The sequence below is a fragment of the Nilaparvata lugens genome, chromosome 9 (assembly GCF_014356525.2).
Source record: "Nilaparvata lugens isolate BPH chromosome 9, ASM1435652v1, whole genome shotgun sequence".
Lineage (NCBI taxonomy): Eukaryota > Metazoa > Arthropoda > Insecta > Hemiptera > Delphacidae > Nilaparvata > Nilaparvata lugens.
This window is the reverse complement of record NC_052512.1, coordinates 19,262,809-19,288,497: the sequence shown is the minus strand read 5'-3', so window position 1 is coordinate 19,288,497 and position 25,689 is coordinate 19,262,809. Positions and strand designations below refer to the sequence as shown.

General features: G+C 35.5%; 1 protein-coding gene across 2 annotated transcripts in view; it reads right to left on the bottom strand.

Moving 5' to 3' along the window:
• The window catches only part of LOC111059816, a 380,452-nt gene that overhangs the window by 330,644 nt on the left and 24,119 nt on the right, over positions 1–25,689 (bottom strand). The window contains exons 2-4 of one of the 2 annotated variants that reach the window (XM_039435597.1): positions 24,999–25,175; positions 19,050–19,230; positions 13,368–13,542 (exon numbers count right to left, since the gene is read on the bottom strand). The exons of the other annotated variant lie outside the window; for it this stretch is intronic. Coding sequence (XP_039291531.1) covers positions 13,368–13,542; positions 19,050–19,230; positions 24,999–25,175 — 533 coding nt within the window. The remainder of the gene's footprint in view (positions 1–13,367; positions 13,543–19,049; positions 19,231–24,998; positions 25,176–25,689) is intronic. 2 annotated transcript variants of the gene reach the window in all.

Here is a 25,689-nt window from a genome sequence, read left to right as displayed (position 1 = left end):
CGGAAAAACGGGAATGATTTAGATCTCCAAATTTTGCACATAGATTCTAAAAATATCAATCTTGTGCACCTGGAAGCCCAAATTTCAATTTCTCTTCTAGATTTTTCTGAATTAATGTTAAAATTTCATCAATGATACATACGATTTCATAAAAAAATCACCAGATCATATGGTCGGAATTAAAAAAGGAACATCTGTTTCTATTATTGCTTTCAATCTGATACCACTTAACCCCAATAATATTGTTTTGATATTTGATAAATATTTCCAATAATAATGATGATATCTTTATTATGAATATAATAATAGTATTGTTTTGATAATAAATCTATATATATTGTGATGAATTTTTCAAATAGATCTCATGAGAAGAGAGAAAAATTGTGATTACCTTTTAAAATGAAAGAATTTGCTAAAGGAATAGTTAGCGACCGAGCGATAAAGCTTACTTATCAATAACTGTATATTTGATAAGAGTACCGTTCTGTACTGAATATTTTTCTAGGAAAATTATTCAATAAAATTATAATTATTTTGCGAATAAAGCACAAATTATTTACGAATTGCTCACTGATTTTGAGGTTACACTTTGTTTACTATCGATCAGATGTTTTTAAAACAGTTCGAACGCAGCTGACTGATTCAATGCATTGTCAAATATCATACCGGTTCTCATGCAAGGTAAAATATCATTCCTAAAAATTATAAAACTATCAATAAAGGATCAAGAATTTCAAAATAAAAAATAAAATGTATGTATTATTGTTGAAATTATTTATTATTTAAGAAATTGTATTATGCGTCAGGTCTTATTGTAACTAAATAGGTCATAGCATGAAATTCTATTATTGATAAAATGGCAGAAATTAATTATAATAATCTCAAACCTAATAAAAATTGTACAAGAATATTAATTTATTAATAACTTAATTCAACTGAACCACATGGTAATTAAATCTCTTTGGTAGGTCTAAACCAATCACAGTGCATAGAAATAGCACCAAGACGGTGATCGTTTGAAAGCAACACATGTTAATCTATTATCAGACACCAACCCTGCCTTATCAGTTACACTAGCACGTGTACATTGTATGAGAGGAACTATGTCTAGAAGATTAAGCAGTTTTAAGAATTACATAAATTAAATTATTATTGTAATTAAAGGAATTGTATTCTACTGCTTGCCACTGACGTCATGTTTACGTCACAAGCGTTCTACCAATGGCAAATTTTTATGCAAATTATTACATCGAGATTCCGAGAAGCAAGGTCTAGCCTAAAAGCTTAGAGAAAAGAGCAGCACTTCCCTTTTGAAATCCTTACGGTGTAGATCTCTTTCATAGTTACCAAAGACCTATTTGTAAAATTTCTTGTTCGATTTTTTAAATGTTCTATTTGTGAGCCGATATTTTAGGCCAATCTATTTGTTATTTATAAATTTCTGTTTTCATCAATCGATAAATTTAAAAGCTTAAAGTAAACTATCCCTTAATTAATTCGGTAAAGGAGATATTTAAATTAAAATTCCCCACGTGCTGAAATTGAAGCCTGGATTGCCGCCGATCAAACGATTTTTGATCTAAAGAAGAAAACCACGACTACCAAGGAATTTCACGTGAGTTATAAGTCATAAGGGGCCCCAATCTACGCTTCGAAAAATATTTCAGTGCAGAAAAACATAAATTTTTCTTCGTTAAATTATTGGCCACGCCGACAAGCGCTTTTAGTTATTAAGAGCCTAAAATTTATTCATATTTAATTCCTAAGAATTTGTAGTTGATTAACTATCCTCCGCTGCCTGAACCACGACCCCGAACATTTTAAAATATTTTATAATTCATTTTTCCACTATTTTTTCAAAATTGTTCAATTTTATCAATTGTAAAATTCTGTTGAATCACGCATGGTATCATGCAGGCACAAGAAAATTTTTAACTATTCTATTAATGCTGAATTATTATCAACCTGTAAATCAAATCCTGAATCTGCACTGTATGATTACATATTTTATTGTAATATATTTCAGTTTTGTTAATTCGCTTTCTGAGTTCGATTATTTCTTAAGCCTGTCAATTATTGTTTCTGATACGTTCTATATCATCAAGAACCGATCGAATACGATCATTGAAATAATTGAATTAAGCTGGATATTGGAACAGGTCTAAGTGGATGTAGCGAGTGGGGTCAGATCAAGATATTTATTCTTTGTCCTTACCTGCTCATATATCAGCTTTTATCTGTTACCTACCTCGACTTAGGAGCGAACACATCAATTGCACAGCAGTGGCAGCCATAGATCATATAAATTCCTACAATAGAGCTTAAACCCGACAAGACTCTGATCTCGAAATATATTCTGAACGATATTTGGTTCAAATACCGTATTTTAATCCTTCAGAACTTATTAGAGACGCAGTCCCGTAAATTATCTACCTCGGGATTTTTGCTCGACCTGTATGATTTTGTATGCTCATTCTTCACAGGTAATAATTTTAAGGTATCCGTATCCAGTGTTTAGCGATCGCTACACTACTTATAAAAAATTTTCATCATTATACAATTTGTCATTAGAGGAATCAAGGGTGAGCGAGCGTTTAGGCCTCCCGCGATTCCGACAATTGTATTGAGTCTTGTAGTGAGTCAATCAGTCTGGTGTTCACTCAGCGTCCACGCACGCAATTACAAATTCATAGCCGCTACACCATTGACTTAGTACAAGATTCACCCTACATGTGTTGTCCTATCCTTGGAGGTGAGAGTGACTCCCCCAGGAAGAGCTCCACATGATTTGGCGCCCAACAGTGATAGGCATTGAAGAGGTGGATAATCGACTGCGAGAATTATTTAGTTGCTCAGTATACTATAGCGCTGACAACGGGAAAATTTTTTGAAAAATTCATGGTTGTGAATTTCTTCAATTTTAATATTAACTGTTCACTGTTATATAAAATAACAAGAAGTACCATACCCAATTTTTGAACAGAAAAGAAATTTATCGATTGATGAATTTTTAGAGAAAAAATCGAACTCAGAATTTTATTATCGTGTTATTCGAAAATTGGTCGTACTATAAGTCATAGGTATAAGAGATATCATAAGAAAGGTCATATTATTTGAAGAATATTAGGTCTATATTGAAACAGTTTATAAAAATTTACAGAAAAGAGGATTGAAGTTATTTATATTTTTAAATTTTTTAAAACATAAAGAGGGAAGTAAAATTAAATCACGGATATATTGCGGAATAATTTAAGCAGAGTATCACTGCTTTTATATAAAATTGTGCAAAGAACACTAGCCTATATATTGAATTGCGGCAAGAAATTATAAAAGTAAGATATTTATAATAATAGTAATAATAAATTATAAGAGGCGTACCTGTATTACCGCATAAGTGTTCACTGTGTATCCTTTATGTTATTGTCATTTTTATGTTAACGATATTGCTACTTTGATTCACTTCATCACTGAACATATTATTGAAGCACACTTTTGTATTCCTTCACTTCAACGAATTTTTTACACTATTTCAACTTGTGGTCATTCATTTGTAATCTTGCACATAACCCCACATATTTGCGATCGTTTCACTGCACTCGCATCATTGCATCATCCCAATAAATTATGGAAGAACCACACCGCATCCTGGAGTCCACATCAGTGATTTCAGAGACGAAAGATGTCGCGCGGGAGAAACGCCCATGTACCACCGTTCCAGAAGTCCAGAGGCCTGCACCTCACACCACAGAGTTTCCGCCGCCGACCGAAGGCTACATATCCACCCTTCCCATGCTGGATTGGAGCATCATCCTGGAAGCAATAAAACAAAGTTCTTCAGTAACACTGGAAGCATTGAACAATATAAATAAGAACTACGATCAAATGAATGAAACACTAAACAATATAGATAAGAACTACGACCAAATAATTGAAGATACCAAACAAACAAATGAAGAGTTAAAGAAAGTATATGAACAGGATTTCGATAAACCGGAACAAAGGTTGAAAGAAGCAACAGAGGAAAGCAGGACGGTAACACGGCAAATCGAGGAGGAACGTCAGACAACTAAAATCAATATTGGACCAGAGATTGAGCCCATGCATGCGAAAGCGGACATAATCGAAGGAGAGGATATAAAACAGTTAAGCGAACATGATACATGTATGGAAGGCCAACCTACCGAGAGTATTAATACCGAAGTCGCACCGCACCCCGCAGGATGCCGAGAGGGACCGGACGACATCGCCCGCCAAGCTGAGGACGTCATCCAGGGCATAGAGGGACATCCCGTACCACCGCGCGCCGGACACCAGGAATCCAAGGACGTTGCCCACCGAGTGGAAGAGCAGCCCGGACCGCCGACCGCCCGTATCTCCGAGCCACCGAGGACAGCACCTGCAACAGACAAACCTATCACTCATGAAGATCGCCCACTAAACAACAGAAGTAAAACGAAAACCCGCAGCAAATCAAAATCAAAACAAAAACCGAAAACTATGAATCAAAACCACAAACAAGAAGAATTACAATACGTCCAAAAAGAAAACCAACTAATAGAGTTCATTTACACCGCCGTCATATAAGGCTGAAATCCTACATCAAATCTTTTACCAGCATTCAAGAAAAAAGGAAAACAATATCAAGAAGGACCTACCACCACCGCAGTCATGTCCGGTTAAAATCAAGCCAACTGTACACCGGCATGCAGAAAAGGAAAATATTATTTAGAAGAACCCACAGACACCACCGGCATGTAAGGTTTAAGGATATCAAACCGCATGTTACCGGCCAACCAAGAGGAAATGAATTTGAAAGAATTGATTTACACCACAGGCACATCCGTTTTAAGCCAAGTTTGATAAAACGGATAGTTGCAAATTGGAATGGAAACTTTGAAATAAATCAGAAATCAAATTTAGATGGGGGCTTGAGGAAATAATAATCTTTTAATCAACTGGAAGCTACGTTGTGAATTACACAAATTTATCAACATTTTCATAATCACGGCCTACCCAGTGAATCATTACTTTGCAGACTAGCATCTTTCTACTGCTGCCTAATGATCAACATAACCTAAACTTCGCCGCATCTCAGCTAATAATGAAATATTATAAATCCACATCAAATGAAGAAATCGAAATCAACTCTAAGCCAAGAAAATAAAACTGCAAAACAACTCTAAAAATTTACCAACCTGATCAAGCCATCAGTCTCGTGCTACAGTCATCACCGAAACAATCGTCTAATATCATCTGCACAACTGAAAAATAGAAACAAGAATTATATTATCCACGGAAAATAATTGTAAATTAGAAATCAGATGAAGTTAGTAGTGAATAGGAAGAAAGAAAATAAACAAAGTTTATTTGAAAAAATGTGTAAATATAACCTCGAAATACAGAATCGATCAAAAAATCTATTCAGAACCAAAGCCTGTTCGATAATTTTCTTCGTCCCACCAACCAATGTGTACGAAATCCTAGAGTCAATGTTAATAGAATCCAAGCAATATCGTTATTCAATTATTAATGTAACATATTATTTAATGTGAAATCATAAGCAAAAACGCAACCAAAAATATATATTCATGTTAATTTGCACGAAATGCGCATGTTCTATGTCATATATGAATGTATCTCTAAAAAACTCCAAAGAAAATGAAATTCTTACCTTCAAATGTGAAATTTATTACTGTTGCATCAAAAGATCATGAATTGTAATTCAAATTGATAAATATAATCTTAAGGACTTAATATTTGTAACCAACATTGATAAAAATCAAGAAAGCCATTTCAAGTGTAACCCTGTTTGTACGCAACGTACTAAGCGCAAATAAGAAATTGCTCGAGTCAAACGGTAGACGATTGTCAAGTCACCGAAGTAAAATCACACTCTCACCCAATTTATGTAAAAGCCAAACCAAAGAGTCGAAACCTGTAATAACTATGAAAAAATGATGAAAGTCTATATTTGTTGCAAATACTATTCAAATCTTAAGAAGTAATATGTGAAATCTTGTATAGTTGTTATAGTTATGGGTCTGCTCATAAGCCACCCGTGAATGGAAGTTGTGGAGTTGTTTTAATGAAGGATCCAAAGAGACCTCATTAATTATTGTATTTCGATTGTATCCAATGAAAGGAACAATCAATTATTTATTTTTTCGTAGCCAAAAGTGCACGATATATTGTTTTTAGTGTTAAGTGTTGAGTTTTCGTAGAAGTAAGGAGATGAAATAGTGTATTCATCACAATATCGGATTTTTCAAATAGTCATTGTTTCGACTCGTCTCCCAATTACCTATTTAAAATATCCTGGGGGCTTTTGTGTGATGAATTTTTCAAATAGATCTCATGAGAAGAGAGAAAAATTGTGATTACCTTTTAAAATGAAAGAATTTGCTAAAGGAATAGTTAGCGACCGAGCGATAAAGCTTACTTATCAATAACTGTATATTTGATAAGAGTACCGTTCTGTACTGAATATTTTTCTAGGAAAATTATTCAATAAAATTATAATTATTTTGCGAATAAAGCACAAATTATTTACGAATTGCTCACTGATTTTGAGGTTACACTTTGTTTACTATCGATCAGATGTTTTTAAAACAGTTCGAACGCAGCTGACTGATTCAATGCATTGTCAAATATCATACCGGTTCTCATGCAAGGTAAAATATCATTCCTAAAAATTATAAAACTATCAATAAAGGATCAAGAATTTCAAAATAAAAAATAAAATGTATGTATTATTGTTGAAATTATTTATTATTTAAGAAATTGTATTATGCGTCAGGTCTTATTGTAACTAAATAGGTCATAGCATGAAATTCTATTATTGATAAAATGGCAGAAATTAATTATAATAATCTCAAACCTAATAAAAATTGTACAAGAATATTAATTTATTAATAACTTAATTCAACTGAACCACATGGTAATTAAATCTCTTTGGTAGGTCTAAACCAATCACAGTGCATAGAAATAGCACCAAGACGGTGATCGTTTGAAAGCAACACATGTTAATCTATTATCAGACACCAACCCTGCCTTATCAGTTACACTAGCACGTGTACATTGTATGAGAGGAACTATGTCTAGAAGATTAAGCAGTTTTAAGAATTACATAAATTAAATTATTATTGTAATTAAAGGAATTGTATTCTACTGCTTGCCACTGACGTCATGTTTACGTCACAAGCGTTCTACCAATGGCAAATTTTTATGCAAATTATTACATCGAGATTCCGAGAAGCAAGGTCTAGCCTAAAAGCTTAGAGAAAAGAGCAGCACTTCCCTTTTGAAATCCTTACGGTGTAGATCTCTTTCATAGTTACCAAAGACCTATTTGTAAAATTTCTTGTTCGATTTTTTAAATGTTCTATTTGTGAGCCGATATTTTAGGCCAATCTATTTGTTATTTATAAATTTCTGTTTTCATCAATCGATAAATTTAAAAGCTTAAAGTAAACTATCCCTTAATTAATTCGGTAAAGGAGATATTTAAATTAAAATTCCCCACGTGCTGAAATGAAGCCTGGATTGCCGCCGATCAAACGATTTTTGATCTAAAGAAGAAAACCACGACTACCAAGGAATTTCACGTGAGTTATAAGTCATAAGGGGCCCCAATCTACGCTTCGAAAATATTTCAGTGCAGAAAAACATAAATTTTTCTTCGTTAAATTATTGGCCACGCCGACAAGCGCTTTTAGTTATTAAGAGCCTAAAATTTATTCATATTTAATTCCTAAGAATTTGTAGTTGATTAACTATCCTCCGCTGCCTGAACCACGACCCCGAACATTTTAAAATATTTTATAATTCATTTTTCCACTATTTTTTCAAAATTGTTCAATTTTATCAATTGTAAAATTCTGTTGAATCACGCATGGTATCATGCAGGCACAAGAAAATTTTTAACTATTCTATTAATGCTGAATTATTATCAACCTGTAAATCAAATCCTGAATCTGCACTGTATGATTACATATTTTATTGTAATATATTTCAGTTTTGTTAATTCGCTTTCTGAGTTCGATTATTTCTTAAGCCTGTCAATTATTGTTTCTGATACGTTCTATATCATCAAGAACCGATCGAATACGATCATTGAAATAATTGAATTAAGCTGGATATTGGAACAGGTCTAAGTGGATGTAGCGAGTGGGGTCAGATCAAGATATTTATTCTTTGTCCTTACCTGCTCATATATCAGCTTTTATCTGTTACCTACCTCGACTTAGGAGCGAACACATCAATTGCACAGCAGTGGCAGCCATAGATCATATAAATTCCTACAATAGAGCTTAAACCCGACAAGACTCTGATCTCGAAATATATTCTGAACGATATTTGGTTCAAATACCGTATTTTAATCCTTCAGAACTTATTAGAGACGCAGTCCCGTAAATTATCTACCTCGGGATTTTTGCTCGACCTGTATGATTTTGTATGCTCATTCTTCACAGGTAATAATTTTAAGGTATCCGTATCCAGTGTTTAGCGATCGCTACACTACTTATAAAAAAATTTTCATCATTATACAATTTGTCATTAGAGGAATCAAGGGTGAGCGAGCGTTTAGGCCTCCCGCGATTCCGACAATTGTATTGAGTCTTGTAGTGAGTCAATCAGTCTGGTGTTCACTCAGCGTCCACGCACGCAATTACAAATTCATAGCCGCTACACCATTGACTTAGTACAAGATTCACCCTACATGTGTTGTCCTATCCTTGGAGGTGAGAGTGACTCCCCCAGGAAGAGCTCCACAATATATAAAAGCGAAATGGCACTCACTCACTCACTCACTCACTCACTCACTCGCATAACTAAAAATCTACCGGACCAAAAACGTTCAAATTTGGTAGGTATGTTCAGTTGGCCCTTTAGAGGCGCACTAAGAAATCTTTTGGCAATATTTTAACTCTAAGGGTTGTTTTTAAGGGTTTGAAGTTCGTCTTTTAGCATGTATATTCTTCTTCTCCCAATCTCTTAATTATAATTGAAATCTTCATATCATATGTTGCTATAGAACTATAATCTAGATAGAGTACCTCTTCGAAACAGTTGTTAACTGGCAACTAAATTAATAATTTTGTCAGGTTGGCATTAAGTTGAGTTGACTTTGTTAGGTTGGCACCAAGTTGAAGATTTAAATGCATTTATCGCGGAAAAATTGATTGAGCACTGCTACTTCAATCCTGGGAATATTATATTACTAGCAGTCAGGCTCGCTTCGCTCGCCATATCCGTTTAGCCAGCCGTTTAGTCTGGACCCCCGACTGGATTGTCCTAATATATGATAAAAATGCCCAAATGAAAAATGCAGGCGAGCGAAGCGAGCCTGCTGATCTCATTCTTTGATGATCCAGTCGGGGGTCCAGGGGGCAGAGCCCCCTTGCTAGACGGATATGGCGAGCGAAGCGAGCCTGACGGCTAGTTAATGAATATTTTCATTTTCACAAACTCTGTATAATAATATGGTGAATGTGAAACAGCTGCACCAAAGAAATTATCTCAAAAACATATGTTTAGAAAAAACATAGTTTTAAAACTTCATTTCCCTGATGCAATGTTCAAGTTGCGTACAGATTTACATGCTGCGAACATGAGCAATTCACTTTTAATCAGCGGATGTCAAGCTTTTTATATCTGTATCTGATCGTTTCTGTAAAAAAAAGATAATCAGCTGATTAAAAGTACATTGCTCATGTTTGTGGCGCGTATATCTGTACGCACCTTTAGGCCTACACGTGGCATGGATTATTAATTTTTGAGCTAGAACAGTTTTTTGAGGCAAAGTGCTTAATAAACGTCTACAGTTTCATCAATGCTGTATCAGCAATATGGAAACGCATGCAGTCAATATGTCTTTGAATAAAGGTGTTGATAAATAAATTATTCTCTTTTATTTTTATTCAATTAAATGTCAAAATTATTCGAGCCCTGATAGAATGACTGACTCACTGTACAGTCAGTCGAGAATTTTAATATTGGAATGAGGTGTATTTTGGCAAGCTGAACAAAAAAAATAAGGTCATATATGCACTTTTTCGTTATAATTATCTTCAAATGAGAAATGAATTTTGTGGGTTGTCAAGATTCCCTCTGAAAGGGAAACTATTCTACTTATTCTATCTTGTATTCTATTCCGTCGCACTCAAATTTTTCCCGTCATTTCTGAACCGCCATTTTGAATCCAACTTCTTTTTTCAATTGGAAGGTGGTCGATACATGATCTCGATACAGGATTCCCAGAGAAAAGGAATGGTGAAAACCGCACATCGATATCTCAAACCTTTCAAAATTTATTCTCATCCATTTCCTTTATTATTGTATAGAAGATGATAGATAGATGGATATATCATCCACTTATCTATCATTTCCGATACTATAATAAAGGAAATAACTGGCTTGAACACGTATACACGTGTAGAGGATAGGAAAATTATGTTTTACGCATCATCACATCTGAACAACTGGATTGATTCACTTGAAATGCTGCATATAAATTCTTAATTAACCGAGGACTCTTCTAGGCCTATTTTCATTTCTTCTAGATTTCATTACGTCAAGTTTTCAGTTTGTCAAGTTTATAATAGACCCTTGCGAAGCACGGGTTACCTGCTGGTTCATCATCAATGAGCTGCCAGAATGCAATTTCTATGCATTATTAAATAGGATGCAAAGAACTTATAACAACTTTTCTGGTCTCCTAGATGTCTTCTGGTTCTCTCGCGCTAAATTCCGGAAAGCGATATGATGTGATAATTGAATCTTGTGTGAGCATGATCTGATCAAAAAAATAGTTGGTGTATCAGTGTGGATGTGCTTATGGTTTTGGACGTCGTTCAGTTATAAAAAATGTTTTTTATTCTCATGTTAACATTTTTGTTCATTATTTGTCATTATATTATTTAATTTTTATAAATTTTGAATTCCCAATTTGTTCTATATTTACTTTTTTTATAAGTATTTGAAATCTTTTTATTTTTAATTTTTGAATTAGGTAGTATTTTTTTTTCTTTGTATTATTTATTATTGCATAAGTTCGTATTATTTTTATCATTAATTCTCTTTTTTCATTTGTATCTGTACAATTCCTATTGTTAAGGAGACATATTTGAGGAAACCCGTTGTCTCCATTGTGAATGAATGAATAAATAAATGAACTAAAGTTCGAGAGACAGTACTATGTTATTTTAGTTAACTTTCTCTGCTTCGAACTTGAGCTGTCCTGATGCCAGTGTGTCTTGTAGGAGATTATCTATTGATGTTAGTATTTTTGATACACCAACTTCGACAGCCATTAGCCGTTTTCACACCGATATCTCGCCGACACGGCATACAGACAGGATTTACTCTGATGGAGAGTATAAGAGGAGGCTGCGGTTTATAACTGCGCGAAGTCCACTGTTCACAGAACTACTAGTCATTCTCTGCAGACCTCAAACCTTCCTGATATCATGCATTGGCTTGCCACTCTGATCCGAGGGGCAGAAACTCAGGTCTGGAGAGTAGCCTCTAACCCAACGTGCTGAGAAGAAGTTACTGGAGTCCTTTGCATCAAATATCAAGAAGAAATTGTTCATTTCTGCCCATCCAGAAAGCCTTTCACCATTCCTATCATTCACTGCATACTCTCACTTGTTGTGATGGCTATTGAAATCTCCCACATGGAGGACTGGGTGATCAGAAACTGGTAGCACAGATTCACCCCACTGGGTGTTGGGAGGTTTATAGATATTCACTATTTTAGTTCCAGAAATGATTCCAGTATGAATATATCTCCAGTGCAACTCTTGTGGGCAACTGTTTCATCATAAATACCCTGCCTCACATAAGCAGCAACCCATAGGTCTATGGCCAATAGCATCAACAAGTGTGTATCCAGGGATTTTGCCTCTGGTATTCCTGTCTGATTCCTCTATGTGTGTTTCTTGGATTGCTAACACATCAACGCTATTATTCAGGGCAATTTTACTGAGACACTCACCTTTTGATCTACATTATCCTTCTGATCTCATTCCTTCTACATTGAAATGGCATACATTTAAAATATCACCTTCATTCTTATAACTAGGTTGTCCCTGACAAGGGCAGATTGTTTGTGGATTGCTAGCTGACATAGTAGCTGGGAGATCACGTCAAGTGATGGTTCAGCTCCAAAAATTGTTGCTCGTTTTATGAAGCACGTAAATCCTATAAGGAACAAGTACGCGAACAACTCCACTCTCTGTTATGCAGAAACAATATCTTATAATTATGTGCGTTGCCAATTTCCAACAGTTACCAATACCCCAGGAGAGACAAACGCTCTTTTGGCTGACGACATATCTTTTTGGCTGTTGTTAATGCCGTTCCGCTATGGCTAGTATTCGATTTTGTTCTCCAATTCAAGGACTCCCTCCTAATTACAATTTAAAGTAGTGAAATATTATAGATTAGAACTGTAGGCTTCATTGGAGGACATTAGCAATGAAAATTGATATTTTAGGATAAAGAATAAGAGAACAAAATTAATGGTTAGTCCTAGCGACTAGTTTTAATAAAAAAAATGTTTTATGTGTCATTATCTGTTACTGTTATTGTAATTGTATTGTGTATTGCTAAGTATTGCTTTTTCTCATTGTATTTTCACTTTCCTTGCCCTATTACCATAGGTAACGAAAGCATTGTTTTCCAGAAAAATTAATGTGCCCCAATTTCTAAATTCCTATACGTTTCAAGGTCTCCTGAGTCCAAAAAATTGAGTCCAAAAATTGGTTTTTGGGTATTGGTCTGTATGCAGATCAAGATAGCGGCTATAAATGCGAAAATTAAAAAACCGGGTTTTCGCGATTTTCTTAAAAAAACTGCTTTAACGATTTCGATCAAATTCATATACCTATAATAGTCATTGATAAGCTTTTTCAACTGCCACAAGTCTCATATCTCTAAAGATTTCAGGAGCTCCGCCCCATCTATGCAAAGTTTGGTCTTCAATTATCAGGCTTCAGATACAATTTAAACAAAAAACTTCAACTGGAAAAAATTGAGCATGTGAACTTCTACAATTGTCTAGTAAGATTCTTATCTGATATTCAAAATAAGCTTGTAATTCGAGAAAATGTATTGAAATTCAAACTCAATGAGATAGGCAACTGTTGATTCCAATGTACCTAGAATGTATTCAAGGTACCTTATGGTTGATTCTATTGAATGATCCACTGGAAGAGATAGCAGATTTGATCTTGTCAGCTGATTGATTTTAAATTATAATGGAAGTTTTCTCAACGGCGAGGAACGTTGTGTGATTGCGCCACACCAGATTCATATTTGTTGTGAATAAATTGAATTGAACGGGAAGATCGACGAACACTTACTAAATCTCCATTTCTTTCCATTGTTCGTAATGTATTTGACATCTTTCACTTTTGCTGAATACTTGTCAATCGACTCATAGTTGACTCTTTCCACCAGCACACCATCATAATACTTCACTTCGCTAACACTCGATGTACTGATTACCTCGTTAACAACTCGTTGTATATCTGCTAACTGAACATAGAAACAAAACAATTATATCAGTATCTTTCTGAATGAAGACCTTGTCATTGCAAACAGAACTGGGAGGAAAATAAGTCAGGAGAAGTGGGTGGAAAAGGTCAAGAAGAAGAAGATGGAGAAGAAAAGGAAGAAGAAGAAGAAGAAGAGGAAGAAGAAGAAGAAGAAGAAGAAGAAGAAGAAGAAGAAGAAGAGAAGAAGAAGAGAAGAGAAGAAGAAGAAGAAGAAGAAGAAGAAGAAGAAGAGAAGAGAAGAAGAAGAGAAGAAGAAGAAGAAGAGAGAAGAAGAAGAAGAAGAAGAAGAGAAGAGAAGAAGAAGAAGAAGAAGAAGAAGAAGAAGAAGAAGAAGAAGAAGAAGAAGAAGAAGAAGAAGAAGAAGAAGAAGAAGGGTTAGAATGAGAGTACTTAATGTAATTTCAACTAAAAATGTAATTTTCAATATTATGTTGAGTTTGAGACTTGCTGAAGTTTTATATTTTTCTGACTCTGTTTTCTGATGGCGTTAAGGCTTTTAACTGAACGCTAATTTATTGAATTATACCAGCACTTTTAAATTATTTGTGAAGGAAGATCCATTAATTCCAATACAAAGAATCTGTAGTTTAAAGTTAAAAATTTCTATAAAATGAGGATTCAAATAGAATGAGAGAATTTAAATAATCTGTAATCAATAGATAACTCCTGTTTCAGCTTCTGATGGATTGTAGGAGGAGTTAGAAATTAATGCTGTAGTACATTTATTTACAGCGGTTCATGTGTGACCCCAAACCAACTGTAACACCGCTTCAACACACCCGTTCAGATGACAGGTCTAGGGACGTAAGATGTCGCCGTCAAGTGAAGGTTCACCGCCAAAAACAAGGTACCGTAACCTCGACGATAGAGCAACGTACAGACCAACGAAAGTGCAGTGTGGTGAAACAAAATGTTCATCCAAAAATGTCAATCAAAAGTGGGGATTTGAAATTAATGGAATGGGTTATATGGGTTATCATCGTCGAAATTTGGGTTCAACGGGATTTCCTTTCTTGAGTAATTTCATGTTGAAATTAATTTGTTATTGTATGACTGATATTGTTTGGTTTTGTGACGTATTGCTATCTAAACAAGGGATAGTAATGCGCCCCCAAATCAGATGAAGAATGTCAACAAAGTAACATGAAATTGTTGTTCCTGTTGTTCGATTTTAGTTGCCAATGTTTATTGAAGCTGTTTGTATTTTACAATTATTTCAAATTGAAGTGTTAGTTCAAAGTAGAAGCCTTTCAAATCAGGCTTGGCAAGATTATTTGAAGTTTTCTTGACTCTAGCCCGTTAACCTGCATGAATTGAGTAAAACCTCAGGTATTTTCTAGATGTGTCGGTCCATTTCCAAATTCTAAATTTTATTCCAAATTATCTTTTGAAAGGTCAGGCGCATTATATAGAAAAAATTTGGTTAGTGGAATCAAGATTTGGAGTTGAGGAGCGAGATATCCAAATTTTTTTGAACAATTTGGTACCATTTTCATGATTATCGGTTGGAAAATAGCGTTCGAAACTGAAAAGAACAAAGTGCCTGTTTCAGCCCTTTCTCCAAACGGGAATATTGCTCTTAAAATGCAAAATTTTTAAAAACCTTGTGTATACATCGACGCGTGGTTAAAAAAGGAATATTCCTGCCAAATCCCATAGAATTCTATCTACGCATTCGACTGTAAATGCATTACATACATACAGACAAAAGAAAATCCGAGTTATAATATAGACCTCACTACGTTCGGTCAACAATTGGAAACTTCAACCATGAATTGAATTAAGATCCGAACAGAGTAGCCGCTCCCTGTAATTCCTGGAAGTACCTGAATATTGTTTACTTGCTTAATATCTTATTGCAATTACAGTATTGTCAGCACTAATCCACCCTTAGCATCAAGTTCATCTGAGTCATTCCCTATCAGATGATCGATGGCGTGATCGTCTTCTGAGTTTCCTATTGGACAGTAGCATCTTTTCCCCTGCCTCCCGTTTTTCCATGGTCCTACTCTGCTACGAGAAGACCTGGGGTCGAGTCAGTTGTTCGGTGATCGGGTTAGTGAACAGGCCGCGTTCTCTTCCGTGCGACGTTCCCGATAGTAGTTTTATATAGAGATATTATTCTATTCTGTGTTTTATTGAGTGGAATATTGTGAGCCGAGTTCCTGACAACTCAAAGGTATATTCTCCTGGGGGATTTCCTTTCCCTGTAGTTATTTTTCCCGACTAGTATCCATTGGGGTGTTCGATTTATCCTATGGTTCAGAAGCCTGTTGTAGGGATCTTGAGTTTGCCACGTCAAACAGTTAAGGGAAAAAATAGCTGGGCTCTCTTTGCTTTGATTACGGTGGTTCCGGGTCGTTTGCGAATTGTATAGTTCTTTAGAGCTCTTAATAAGTAAGACTCTGTTCTGTCGCTTCACGATGTTTTTAGTTAGGATAGGGGAATCTAGGGCCGGCCTGCAATTCTCAGTATTAGGATTCACAACGATTCAGGTAACTGTACGTGAGTGCTGGTCGCCCATATGTGTTTCCTTCCCTGAAGTAAGGTAACTTTCTTTTTCAAGAATAGTTTTTCTCAATAAACTTTATTCTTCTAGGGGAATATCTGTCCGTTTTAAGAGTAATTTTCCTGGTCCAGTTTTATTCTTATGAGGAAATCACTGTCCTTTTTAGGAATAGTATTTCCCAGTTAACTCTATCCTTGTGGGGAAATCCCTGTCCTTTGAAATAGCAGTTTTCTGACTAGCTGTAATTCCCTGTAGGAAAACCCAGATTTTCCTTAAGATCTCAGTTAAAGAGTTGAGATCGTCCCGAGGTTATCAGACCGAGATCCTCTCTTAACTGCAATTGGAAACTAGACGATTCTGTCTGCTGGTTGCCCTATTCAAAATCTCGATTTTCAAATCCTTGAGGTCTCAGATTCAAATTCAAGTTCGTCCTAGTTGCGGTTTTTCAGACCTGCAAATCCTTTCTAAAATTCCTACAAATCTTTCCCCCGTAGTAGCGAATATTATTTGCTGTCTCTCTCTCTGTGGGAATTCACGAATTTCCCCGTGATCTCAGTTGCAAATTAGAGATCGTTTTCGTTGCAGTCCTCAGACTGGCAATCCCTTGGAAAAGCTTATTGGAACCTTTCCCTGAGAGGAGAGTCTCTGACTCGATATTTTCCTCGTGGAAAATCCTGGAAAACTGTTGTCCTCCCGATATTATTGTACCTCTGAAGATAGTTTCTATCCTCTCATAATAGTCGACGAACTGACTATTGATTAAAAAGCGTTTCGGACAATTGAGAGAGATTTAAATTCCCATAATCTTGTATACTGAAAACTGACACCCTGTATTGGGCTAGCAGGATCAACTTGCTGATCTACATAGCGCAATTTCCAGATTGCGGATTATTGAACAAACATCTGTTTTGTTGTAGATGATAATAATCTCATCATTGATTCTCTGTTCCCTATACCCTATTCTCTATAGCTTTTAATCTATACTGCACACCCTATACCCTATACTCAATAACTCATGCCCTGTACCGCACGCCCTATACCCTATACTCTATAACTTATACCCTATACCCTTGACTCTTCAGGTTATGCCCTACACCTTATATACTCCAACTATAACCTTTACCCAGTACCGGGCTCGCAGATACAGTCTGTCCGCCATCAACCCGCAGTTGCAAATTGCGTTTCCTCTATCAAATCTCTATACCGGGCCCTATTTAACTATATCTTCGATACTACTAATAACTCTTTAGATCCACCGTACCTTCACCCCATTGGTCTCACCCTAGATCCTATCGTTAAACCTTTTTCGCCCCACATGGATGTAATGAACAGGTTTTCGTGCATCATATGGAGGCCGAAAATGATTGTTTCAATGTGTTTATTATTCCGGTAGAATTTTTAAGGCCCAAGGACTGTAAAATAACTTCGAAGTCAGCTGATTCTGATTTGATGTGAACGTGTTCACAAAATAGTTTATGAAACAGAATCAGTTTATGCTTTTAGAATTGAATAAAGTATTTTGCAATAAGATACTATAATTCTATTTGGATGAATGAAATACAAATAAGAAATATTATAAACTATTCAAATTGAATTTTCAGAGTATAATAGAATCCGACCTCTAACCTGGTAGTACTGCGTTTGTCACAAAACCTGCTTGATCATTTTGGAACTACTTGGGCAATCTCCTTGGTGCTGAACGTTTTTACAAATAGTTTATTATGAAACGGAATTAGTTTATGCTTCTAGAATTGAATAAAGTCTTATGCAATAAGATACTATAATTTCATTTGGATCAATGAAATACAAATAAGAAACATTATAAACTATTCAAATTCGATTTTCAGTGTAGGATAGGACTTCTAACCTCAACTTCCGCAGTCAACGATTACAAGCATTGTTGACATCCAGATTGTTCAAATTTCAGGTGCGCTGATCAAAAAACTTTTCATTATTTGTGTTTATTATTCAAGAATCGAGTCATTCATAATAATATCATCTTATTGCCATTTGAAAGAATGGAAAAGTATGAACTCAACCTCCCACATTGGAACATAATATTGACCATTGTCTTTTAGGTTATTTAGACGAATTTATTGAGCTCTACCCAAACCCAGCTCAAGTACTGCGTTTACCACTAAACCTGGTGGATAATTTTGGAACTACTTAGAACTACTAAAAACAACCTATTTTTTCGGGCATGTTATTCATTATCAACATTTGGAAACAATAGTTTTGGGCCATTCCTGTTGTTGTTCTTTTTCGATCATATACATGATCTTTTTCGATCATTTACATGATTTGTAAAATTGTATCCAATGAAAATGAAAAAAAAATACTTGGACAGTTTCCTGATATTCAGATTACCTCATATTTGATAGAGCTATGACCTTTCAGTTTTGCTTTCCGGAGTGCCTGATAAACAATTATTATTCTCATATAAATAATATATTGTTTCTTTTGTGTGGCGAAAAATAGCGTTCACCCCATGGGCAAAAATGTGTTTCCGGCTCTCAATCTTTTCTAGCCCTTGGCCTACGGCCTCGAACTTGAAAACCGATTTCAAGCCGGAAAAGCCTCATTGTCGGCCCCTAGGTGCGAAATATACTATTTCCGGGCTCGCAGATTCAGTTTGACTGCCGACAATCCGCAGTTGGTTCAGACTGCTTACTACTTTTCTAAATAGAATTATTTGTAGGGATCTGATTTCCGGATAAGTCTCCTTGTATAGGCGAAACGGCCAGCAACGGCACGGGCAAACACTCTTCCTTTGAATTTAAATACTCCGCGACAAAAGCAGAGGGTGAAGAATCATGATAGGGGGAGAAGTGTAGGTCCGGTATCTCCACAAGTCAGTACGTCTACTGACCCCGACCCATATCCTACTGAAGCAAGTCAGCATTATAGCAATACTTCGCAATTATTAGATAATCTATGGGGTGGAATAGGCGGATCTAATAGAACAAGTGAACACTAACCTTTTTGTTGATGTCCTGGCAGTTCCAAATCTCTTGTCTGATCACCACAAAATGTTCAGCCACAGTCAAGGGCTGCCTATCTTTTGCAGACGTCAGTTCAAATCGATTTCCGTTAGACCATTTCAACACCTCCAAATCATGATTTCCATTGTAATGTGTCTTCTCCAATAATGCTGTACACCTTTAAATCGGATTACTTGTTAATTAAAATACCGGAGTTCTGTATCGTATTATAATCATCTCTACTATAATAAGGGAAAGAACTGGCTAGGGCCCGCCGCAAAGTGGACCCATGCTAATCAACGAAAAGCAACCCACGCCGTGGGATGTTTTGTGAACTATTGCTATAGAATTATTCATAATCATGTTATTATTATATATAGAATTATATTATATTATTATATTATTATTATATTATTATATCATAGAATTATTTGTATATCATGTGATGTTACTTAATCACATGATAACTGTTTGATAAAATAATAAGTTGTTTACTGAGTTTAGTTTGTTATCTACGTGAATAAAGATGGTTGCTTCAAATGGCTAAGAATTTATTAAGATATTTAAACATGGCGCAGTCAAGGAATGAACAGAAAAGGAGAATAATTGAGTGAGTGAACAACGACAGGATTGAGTGAGTAATAAGATTGGGTAATTATCGTATTATTATATTTTTTCTTAAAAGACGAACATGGAATTCAACAAGCCAGAACCGTTACTATGCAACGGGGAAAATGTTTCACAAAATTTCGAATTATTCAAGAAAAATATCGTAAATTATTTTATAGCGACTGAAACAAATAAAAAATCCAACCAAATTCAAGTTGCAAGATTTAAAAACTTGTTAGGCAATGAAGCTTTGATTTTATATGAATCGTTACAAGATGTGGATGAGCCTGAAACAGTAGAATCAATATTAAAAATATTAGAGAGCTATTGTTTACCAAAAAAGAATGAGATCATGAATGTATACAATTTTATAGCATGCAAACAAGAGGAAGGTCAATCATTTAATTCATTCTATGCAACTTTGGAGGGGCTAGTGACAAGATGCGAATTTGGGGAACAAGAGAATAAGTTATTGAAAGCTATGATTGCATTGGGGTTAAGGTCGAAAGAAATGCAACAACGTGTGTTGCGAGACAACGCCTCGTTGGAGAAAATAATTGATTATTGTCGCAGTGTTGAAATAGGTGAAAAACATGAAAAGTCAATAAATGAAGAAAAGTCTCGAAAGGAAGTGCACCCAGTTTCCAAGTATGATAAAAGGAAAACAAACTCATATCAGAAGATTGTATGCGGCTATTGCGGAATGCAGCATGTAGAAGGTAGGAGCTGCCCAGCGTCTGGTAAAAGCTGTAATAAATGTGGTAAGATGAATCATTTTAGCAAAATGTGCCTGAATAAAGCTAGAAGAAATAATTTCAGAGTGAGTGAGCAAAGGCTACCTCAACCATTACATAATGTTGTGGAAAGTCCAACAGCAATAGAAGAAGCTCACGAGTTTGTTGATTCAGTATATCTAGTTAACACTGTCAATGAAAAGGCTTGGTTCAAAACATTAGTAATTGAACATAAACCAGTAAACTTCAAATTAGATACAGGAGCAGAAGTGAATATATTGCCATATGAAATTGTGAAAGATAGTGTGTTATTGAGTAGGTTGAAAAAGAGTAGTGTTCGATTAGAAGCATACGGAGGATTTAAAATTTCACCTCTGGGTGAAATTAATGAATTAATTAATGAATGATCTCCCCGACCCAACAAATAAAGCTGAACTACAATGTCTGTTGGGGATGGTCAACTATTTGAGAATGTTCATCCCAAATATGTCACAAATAGTGTCACCATTGAGAGAATTATTGAAGAAAGACGTCTCTTGGTGTTGGACAGAGATTCATGTAAATGCAATCAATAACATTAAAAAGGTTCTTACAAGTGACAAGGTAATTGCTCCCTTTGATTATAAGATTCCAGTTTTAATCCAATGTGATGCATCACAAGACGCTTTAGGATGCTGTTTACTACAGAACAACAAGCCAATTTATTTCTCATCACGATCTATGAACTCTTCTGAATGTGAATATGCCCAAATTGAGAAGGAACTCCTTGCTATTGTGTTTGCTTGTGATAAATTTCACACCTATATCTACGGTCATGATGACTTGACTATATATACTGATCATATGCCATTAGTTTCAATAATGAAGAAACCATTAAACAACATACAGAATAACAGAATTCGTCGATTGAGACTAAAACTAATGCCTTATCGCTTTAGCCTCCAGTACTTACCTGGGAAAAACATGTATATTGCTGATTATTTGTCAAGGTGCGGTGTAAGAACTAAAGAAAAAGTTGATTTGAGCATGGCGGATATGGTTCATTGTGTTACTGAGAATGGCGAAGTTGAATTTTCAGAGAAACGCTTGAATGAATTTGTAACAGAAACACAGAATGATGATGTTCTTCGGAAAGTTATAGATTATTGTGAAAATGGCTGGCTTAATAACATTGTTGATGGAGGAGAACTAAGGCATTTTTTCAAAATAAGAAATGAAATACAATTTAGCAAGGGTCTATTGTATTATAATTCAAGAATTATTATACCCAAGAATTTGAGAGATTTTATCTTGAATAGGCTCCATGAAACGCACTTAGGAGAAACAAAAATGAACAGCATTGCCTCAAAATTTTATTATTGGCCAGGAATAAGAGCAAACATAAAAAATCTGGCTGAATCCTGCACGCTTTGCCAAAAATATAGAAGGTCCAATGTAAGAAGTCCGATGCTTTCTCATGAAATACCCGATTTTCCATTTTTAAAAATTGGAGTGGATATAGCTGAAGTAAAAGGAATAGCTTATCTCATAGTTGTGGATTATTATTCAAGGTGGCTTGAAATAACAAAAATGAACAGTAAGACAAGTTCGGCTGTTAAATCTATTTTATCCCAGTTATTTGGCAGGTTTGGAATTCCGCAGATTATAATAGCTGATAATAATCCGTTTGGCTCCCAAGAAATGATACAGTTCGCAAAGGAGTGGGATTTTAAAGTTATTACAATAAGTCCTCGTTATTCTCAGTCTAACGGCTTAGCTGAAAAGGGGGTGAACATAGCAAAGACTATGATAAGAAAGTGTGCTGAAAGCAAAACCGATTTAAACTTGAGTTTGCTTAACTATCGGAATAGTTGTGTTGCGGGTCTCAATTATTCTCCTGCTCAGTTAATGTTTGGTCGAATGATAAGAACAAAGTTCCCTTATCCTCAAGATAGTTTGAAACTTCATCAACTTCCTCGGGAAGAAATAGCAGTGCAAATGAAGAACCATAAATTTCAACAGAAAGAAACATACGATAAGCAGTCACGGAAACATGTATCTTATTTCAAAGAAAATCAGCCCATTTATATCCAAGATTGGAGAACAAAATTATGGGAGCCTGGAGTAGTTATTAATGAAGCTGATGCCCCACGGTCCTATGTGGTGAAGTCCAATAGTGGAAGAATATTAAGAAGAAATGAGAGGTTTTTAAGAAGACGATGAAATCAAAGGAAAGATTGAAAAAGGAAATGTTTGAGAAAGTAAAAGGGGAAGATGTTTGTATATCATGTGATGTTACTTAATCACATGATAACTGTTTGATAAAATAATAAGTTGTTTACTGAGTTTAGTTTGTTATCTACGTGAATAAAGATGGTTGCTTCAAATGGCTAAGAATTTATTAAGATATCTAAACAATAACCAGCCGTCAGGCTCGCATCGCTAGCCGTATCCGTCTAGCCAGGGAGCTCCACCCCTGGACCCACGACTGGATCATCCAATAATGAGATCAGCAGGCTCGCTTCGCTCGCAAGCATTTTTCACTTGAGCATTTTTATCATATGTTAGGACGATCCAGTCGGGGGTCCAGACTAAACGTCTGGCTAAACGGATATAGCGAGCGAAGCGAGCCTGACGGCTAATAATATAATATTCCCAGGAATAGCTCTGATTGACGTAGCAGTGCCCAATCAATTTTTCCGCGATAAATGCATTTCAATCTTCAACTTGGTGCCAACCTAACAAAGTCAACTCAACTTAATGCCAACCTGACAAAATTATTAATTCAGTTACCAGTTAACAACTGTTTCGAAGAGGTACTCTCTCTAGATTATAGTTCTATATTAACATATGGTATGGACATTTCTCAATAATTATAATCAAGAGAATAAGAAGAAGAATATACATGCTAAAAGACGAACTTTAAACCCTTAAAAACCACCCTTAGAGTTAAAATATTGCCAAAAAATTCCTTAGTGCGCCTCTGAAGGGCTAACTGAACATACCTACCAAATTTTGAACGTTTTTGGTTGGGTAGATTTTTAGTTCTGCGAGTGAGTGAGTGAGAGAGTGAGTTAGTCAGTCAGTCAGTCAGTCAGTCAGTCAGTCAGTGAGTGAGTGCCATTTCGCTTTTATAATTTTATATAGATCAATCAGATGAAATGTGGATTATTCCACACACACACATATATATGTATATATATATATATATCATATGTATTACACAGATGTCTAGAGAAGCATAGCAATGGCTTACGAAGCATCCCACGGCATGGGTTGCTTTTCGTGGATTAGCGTGGGTCTCTTTGCGGTAGGCCTTATACACGTACGGGATGGGAGAATTATGTTTGACGGATCATCACGTCTAAACTACTGGACTGATTAACTTGAAAATGTGCATATTGATTCTTAATTATATGGAAATGGGTATAGGCCTATCTTCAATTCTTCAATAAGATTCCATTACGTCAAGTTTTTAGTTTGTCAAGTATGAAAAACCCTTGCGGAGCACGGGTTTCCTGCTAGTACTCACTGGCCCATAAATGAGGAGCCTTCTTCACTTAATATCATATATATTATGCTTTGAAAAAAATAGTAGAGCAATTCAATTTAAAAGTTTATAGTTTTTTCATCCTTCAAGTCGCTCTTGAAGAGTTGAAACTTGATGTGTTATTTACACTACCTGGAATGGCTCTTGAAAATAGCTTCAAAAGCCTGTCGTTGGTCCTTCCCCAATCATTTCAATGAATCTGTGTATCAATGAATAAATAAATAATCTTCTCATGGCTAAACTTTTCTTATATCGACCTCGGTTTTAAAAATCTTCTATTCCTGAATAAAAATCTCCCCTATCCACAAAAATAAAGGTTCACAACAATATATACAATAATGAATAATATAGATGGAAATGAATTGGAAATAGCATTTATTCAAATGCTTATTAACGAATAATAGCTAACCCTGTTGATCCATTCATCTGTGAACCCTGTTGTCAATATTTGCAGTTGGAGAAGTCCTTAGGGTGATTCACAGTATTTAATTTGGATTTTCGTTTTAGAAAATAATATAGGCTATAGAGAAAAATGATATTCTTCGATTAAGTTTCTTAGGGTACAACCACACTGAAAGCGGAGCTTGGCGTGGTATTGAGAAGCGTCGTGAACAATATCATTATCACGTAATGAGCTAAAACACACTGGAAGCATGTATTCGCAGAGCGGAGCGTGGCGTCAAACTTTGGAACAAGCTGGTTTCTTTGTGGAGCATCTACACGCGGAGCATCAAAGCAAGAGTGCCCTACTAATGTACATACCAGTGGTCTACACTTGTACATAATACTGCACTTGTTCTGCTACATTTTCTCACCATCTAGTACACTAGTATATTCAATGTTTGCCCAAGTTCCCCTGTAATGTGTAATATTTGATTATTCAAAAGAGGAAATTCATCTATTGCACTTTGAAATCAAAAGTACTACTAGGCCATTGTCGCTTGACATTCAGACGCTACATGTGTGTATCATGAACGCTCTGCCCACGCCACGTCATGCTCCGCACTAGATCGCCACGTCACGCTCCGCTCTGCTCAGCTTTCAGTGTGGTTGTACCCTAAAAGATCAACTCACTTGAAATAATCGTCAACCTTTCCGAGAGTATGCTCAGTGAACGACCCTATGACAAGTCCATACCCTTCGAAGCTTATTCGTTTTGTATGAACACTTTTCCCATCCTCCAATTTGTAATCAACCTCTTTGGACACTTCAACTCCATTACTACAATGTCTAGTGAGAGGTTTAGCCAGTCTGAAGAGCAAATACTTTTTATCATCATACCGATTTCTCAATTGAACACACACAACGTATAACAAACAGAACAAATTAATTGCTTGTAATTTATTCTCAAAATAAATTTGAATGCAAATAAATTTGATATATTAGACAATATATATTCGACCAAGCGAAGTGAGGTCTAAGATTTAAGTCGATGGTTTGGCATTTCTCTTAATGTTCAATGTTGCGCATTTACGGCGAAACGCAGTAATAGATTTTCATGAAATTTAACAGGTATGTTCCTTTTTAAATTGCGCGTCGACTTATATACAAGGTATTTGGAAATTTTGCATTTCAAGGATAATAGAAAAGGAAGAAGGAGCCTCCTTCATACGCCAATATTACCGTTAAAATCAGACTATAGAATAATAATTATCCATCATAAATCAGCTGTTTAGTGGACTATAATACTAACCGTTTGAAAACATTGAACATCTTGAAAATGTATCTTTCCATAAACGTTAGTAGACAAAGTTTTCTACTAACT